The 5,189-nt window shown below is 44.3% G+C and overlaps 1 protein-coding gene across 1 annotated transcript; it reads left to right on the top strand.

Moving 5' to 3' along the window:
- The first annotated feature begins 4,209 nt into the window (after positions 1-4,209).
- Positions 4,210-4,978, top strand: LOC128712954 (uncharacterized). Its single transcript, XM_053807818.1, has 2 exons — positions 4,210-4,461; positions 4,526-4,978. The coding sequence occupies exons 1-2, from the start codon at positions 4,210-4,212 to the stop codon at positions 4,976-4,978; spliced, it is 705 nt and encodes a 234-aa protein (XP_053663793.1).
- The last annotated feature ends 211 nt before the right edge of the window (positions 4,979-5,189 follow it).

Consider the following 5,189-nt stretch of genomic DNA (forward strand, 5'->3'; position numbering starts at 1 on the left):
TTCAGCATGTATACCACCTTTTCCTTTGCCATAAAACGCAACCTTCATAAACATTTGATGACGCCAAATATTGAGGCATTTTTGTTTTGTTTCTCCTTTTTAGTCTGCAGCACACTAGTTTCGTGTGTGGTTGGTTTTCTCTCCGCATTTTACATCCGACCGACTATTGGCTGCATTGCCCCTTCGCCGTTCTCCCAGTTGTTGAACATTTGCCAATGGTTGCGTTTTGAATGGAATACCTTTTGCCTTCCCCGGGGCAGTTTTTCTTACTGTTGCTTCCCGACCAGGGACAGGTGAAAATTTTCTCCCACGCCGGCAATATTAAACTCAACGACGATGCCAGCCAGTGCATACAGCGCGTGCCTCGGAAGGTCAAATTGCGGAATGTCGTACGGAGTCGAACATTTGCTTCCAATTCTCTTACGTACTGCGAACGGTACAAGACATCAGCTGTGACCACCGAAAAGCAGACGACACACTCAGCACAAACGAGCTAGCAGGGCCCAGCAGCAAAAAAAAAACGCACACACACTGCATCAACTGCACGTAAAATTGTTTGCTTAAACCAGGTTCCACTTACTGTTACCACTACCCATCTGTAATTGTCAGCGTCTCCGGAGGCATAAAAAACGGAACCGACATCATTTTCGACTTCTCGAAACCCCTAGCCTTGCCAGCGGTTGGAAAGCGTTGGCAAACCGAAGGCTCATGTTTTCCTATTGACTCTAGCATGTTTGCGAAACAATTTTGAAACATAGCCCACCCGACCGGTACGGCTACCGATGGCACCAGGAAAACTCGGGAAAGGTCATTATTGATAGGTACTGGAACGAGAAGTAAAACACTGGTGCGGAAATGTCCGTACCCTTGTAGACACATTCCATTTGCTTGCGCAGTAATTATGGTGCCCGGCTCCTCACCGATACCTTAAGGTCTTTGGCGAACACTTTGAACCGAAGAATTGTTCCGAACGTACGCTGAACCACGGCATTGGTCGGAACGGCAGAACAGGTTGGATAATTTAGCCACTTTTAATTATAAACTTAGCACCCAGATCGAAACGAGGTAACCAGCCACCGGCTACCTAAAACATCGATTATTCATACATTCTTTCACAGCAATATGGCTACCGGCAAGCACCGGTGCGGGTTGCTTTACTTGGCAGCCCATTCCCATGACACTGGCTGCCATAGATTTGCCTTGGAATGGAAACATTAGCAAAAAGGCGTATACAGCTGTGGCCGAACCGTTTGCGAACCGGCAGGTTTTGTTTGTTTTTGCATCCCATTTTACAGCACGCCTGTTGGTACATAAATCTAGGATTTCGGCTAAATGCACACGCAAACACTGGCATAAACTTTGCTTGACAGACTCCGTTAGCAGCCTGTCAGGCACACACTCGAATCGAATAGCAGCGGTGTAAATCGTTTATGAGGTGCATGTTTGGCTAAAACTTTTTTCGGACGCTTCGGCCGAACTGTTCCACTTGTTTGTGCAAAATTATCGAATGCGGTGTGGCTGTGAAGCCGTGAAGCCGATTACGGTGCCGAGCGGTACGGGTTTGATGAAAAACGGTGGACACGTCACTGCACGTTGCAGGATTATGACTTCGTTGCCAATATTAGGCGCCGGTACTGAAACTATTATGCTCAATAGCTTTTTTCCCCCATTATAGGTATCAACCTTTTAGCCTGCAATCTATTAAAGTTTTTATACACATTAAACGCTGTTTAAACGCAACTCGTTATCATTTGAGTGCTTTCCGCGTGCTCATTTGCTTTTTGAACGTTAATGAACGATCTCCGTTTTATGTGGCGACGCTTCTGTGCCAATTCCCGCTAATTGCCATCAGCCGCAGTGAATCGGGACCCGCTTGGAAGCTACCGACGGTTGCGATAAATAGCGACGCATCGACGCGACGAGACCACCTAATGCCCATTCACATCACTTGGAAAAGCTTTCCCATTGATGGCTTACCGGTTGGTCGCGGGAAATGACTAATCGTGAACTTATGTGTAATACGTTATCGGACTGAAATGCGCTTAGTGCGTGTCCATACGGAGCGAGACGCACCTATTGAACACTTAATTGAGGATGGAATTTTGATTGCAAACCTTCCACCGTGTCGGAGCCAATGTGTGTTGCGATACACACCAAACGAGCGTGGGAGCTGTCCATGTTGAACGTTCCTCACTCACCGTTTGGGGTGGCATTGTTTATCAACTTCAAAGCACTGTGTCAAAGTTTCCTCCGGTTCCAGCGGTTACTGTCCGTTTCAGGCAAACTATTATATTATCTCCTGCAACTGACAAAAAGTTCGCACATTCTCGCCCTCGCTCGGGTGTTGTGTCCTCAATGTGCCACAAATTCTGACAGGGGGTATATTTCATTAGGTAATCAAAGTACCATGAAACGATTGGGACGCTCCGGGAGCCCACAAAATCCTTTAAAAGTAGTCCCGTGTTTAACGCTCGGTTCGATAGTGTTTTTTTTCTCCCCATGTCTTCGCACTGACCGCAATCATCCGTGCCACCACTTTTTATCCCCTTTATTATTTACCTTTTTTTTGAGTCCCTCGTCAAGGTTAGCCTTCAAACTATTGGACTTAAGGATAAAGGGGGATAAAGAAAGTCCACTTACGCCAACCCGGTGGGGCGAAAGTTTATATTTGAAAAGTTTTAAATTAACTCCCCAGACACTGGGACGATCGCCATTCGATACCACGAAGGGTCGATGCCCCTTCTGCGAGTTTCTTTCGGCTCGTTTCCGAGTTGTGTTATTCTTCAAAATTGTTTTCCACTCACCCTCAAACCTCCGATCACCGATTCTAAACCCCAATTAAGCCACCCAATCGAATCCGATTTTAAACCCCAACCAGTTGTTGGAGTTCATTCATGCAAGAACGCAGAACAGATGAGGAAGATATCAACATTACAGTCAAACCAAATAATCTGCGTGTTAAAGTAGAAAACATATTGATTGTTTAGCATTTTTTGGTAGTATTGAAATAAACAGGTCATTAAAAGAAGGTACAGATGGTTATGGTTATCTTTCAGATACATTTTCTGGTTTAAAAAGATCCCAACCTCCTCTAAGCATCTCCATTATCATCAAACATTTGATCAAACCACAGTCCAGTAACGATCGAAAGGTCCAATTAGAACTACCAAAATCCGTGCCCCGCAGCAAGCGAAACACAAGAAGATTCAATGGAATTCGAGGTTCCTCCTTCATCAACCTGACGATGGAATGCCAATCAATCTCTTTTGTTTGAAGCCACGTATGACAGCCTAGGTTTACTTCCGCTACCTCAATAACACGTCCCGTGCAGCTTCCTTTGGGTATCTGATCAAGGTTGTTACCCTTTTTGCCGATATAATGGTCGCGTGCTAATTATAACGCTAATTAATTTCACTGTCCAAAGGAACGGATACAATTTTGCCTGTATTTGCAGAAGTTTGTTGCTCGAGGGTATGCTTGGAATCCCCTTACAAGCTATTATGCAAAATTGAAGGAACCGGGTGGCTTGAGTTTTGAGCAATTCTATATACTTATATATAATTCTATATATAAGACATGCAAGACTATGAGGTACTTAGCCCGTTTGGTTCCCATTATTTCATTTCTCCGAATCCCCCCCGTTGTGTGAGACCCTTTGTGATGAATTCTGAAGTTCCCGGGGCATCATTATGACTCTCGTGGCTTTGTACCTGGTGGTCAATTCGGATTAGGTTGCTGTTGCATCCGACTCTGCATTCAATACGATCAATTACGATTCAATACGATCCGCTTTGAGCTCCCTCTGATTTCCTTGTTGAGCATTCAAATTTCACCCAAAACCTTCAAACAAAGCCTGCTAGATTCGCTGATATGCTCAATTACTCATGGTTAGCCAGAATCGCTGCTCGTTCAAAAGCTGGTTAGTTCCATAACAAGCACCATTTCGAGTCCATACCAAAAGGAATCTTATCACCACAGCATAATTATCTAATTGCTCAACACACTCAACAAAACATTATGTTGTGTCTAGTTTTTGCAATTTGAAAGTTAATTCAGGTCTAGTTGTGTTATTTGGAACGGTTTTACAAAATTACACATGCTTTAATTTCTGTTCAATCATTGTCGCAACAAACATATCTCACTTCACCGTATCTCAGTAGGCTAATCCCAATCCCTTACAACTATTTTCTTTTCTTCCAGTACATCAACATGGACACCTTTGGAAGTCCTCGAAATCATCAGTTATTTGTCCTGCTGGCGCAGCGCATTTGCTCGCTAGTCATTCATCTGATAAACCACGCGAGGCAAGAGTGTTCACCGATCCAGGAAGCTTTTCGCCAAGCCCTTTTGCCCATGCATCGAGAGTTGACGCAGTTTTTATTCCCTCACTCACATTCATTTGAGCATAGCTTCCAGCTCCGTAATCCGGGTTCATCGTTTCACACTCTACCTTCCATGCCAGTAAGTACAAACGCCTGCCCGGAGTAATTAATTGTTTCTACGTAAATTTTCCGTCTATTTTTAGCACTACCATTTCCATCCAACATCTCAACATTCGACAACTACGGGCCGTTTTGCTGATTTTCGTGGCAGTATCACTCCGCCGGAAGATATCACACCACCCCACCACACACCAACGGGTTCAGTGCTCGGGTTTACCTCGACACCCATCCGGTCACCAGTTGTACGCCCGCGGTCGGAACCCTTCGCACTCATTAATCAGCTATTGATGGCGATGCACACTTCCGATGGCTGCAATTTGTCAAGCGTCACCGACCAGTACACTAATGATCCCGTCTTCCGCGAGCGAATGCTCCGGGAGGTGGACGAGTTGCGATCTTTAATTCTAACTCAATCGGAATGTCCGAGTAGTGTAGCAGGGCAAGCATTGCGAACACTTTTGGATCGAGTAGAACAGGCCGAACTCACACTTTCGTTGCTCATCCGCAACATAGAGCTGTTGCAAAATAATCCATGAAAAAACGGGAATGAAAGAAACAAAATTGGGACTTTTTTCATAAAACGCAAAAATAATGAATAAACAATTTTTTAACATCTAATTATATAACATTTATTGTAGCAAAGTTTTAACTCTGCTTTGGATTTGGGCTTCATTTTGTAACAAAAAAAATTGCTCAAAATTTCCATTAACGATCTATTATAAAATTCATCCCCAGAACATGTGTCCC

Source organism: Anopheles marshallii, chromosome 3 (genome assembly GCF_943734725.1).
Source record: "Anopheles marshallii chromosome 3, idAnoMarsDA_429_01, whole genome shotgun sequence".
Classification (NCBI taxonomy): domain Eukaryota; kingdom Metazoa; phylum Arthropoda; class Insecta; order Diptera; family Culicidae; genus Anopheles; species Anopheles marshallii.

Coding starts and splice junctions, on each gene's coding strand:
- LOC128712954 (XM_053807818.1), top strand. CDS start 4,210: ATGGACACCTTTGGAAGTCCTCGAAATCATCAGTTATTTGTCCTGCTG. Junction 4,462..4,525: donor ACACTCTACCTTCCATGCCA/GTAAGTACAAAC, acceptor GTCTATTTTTAG/CACTACCATTTCCATCCAAC.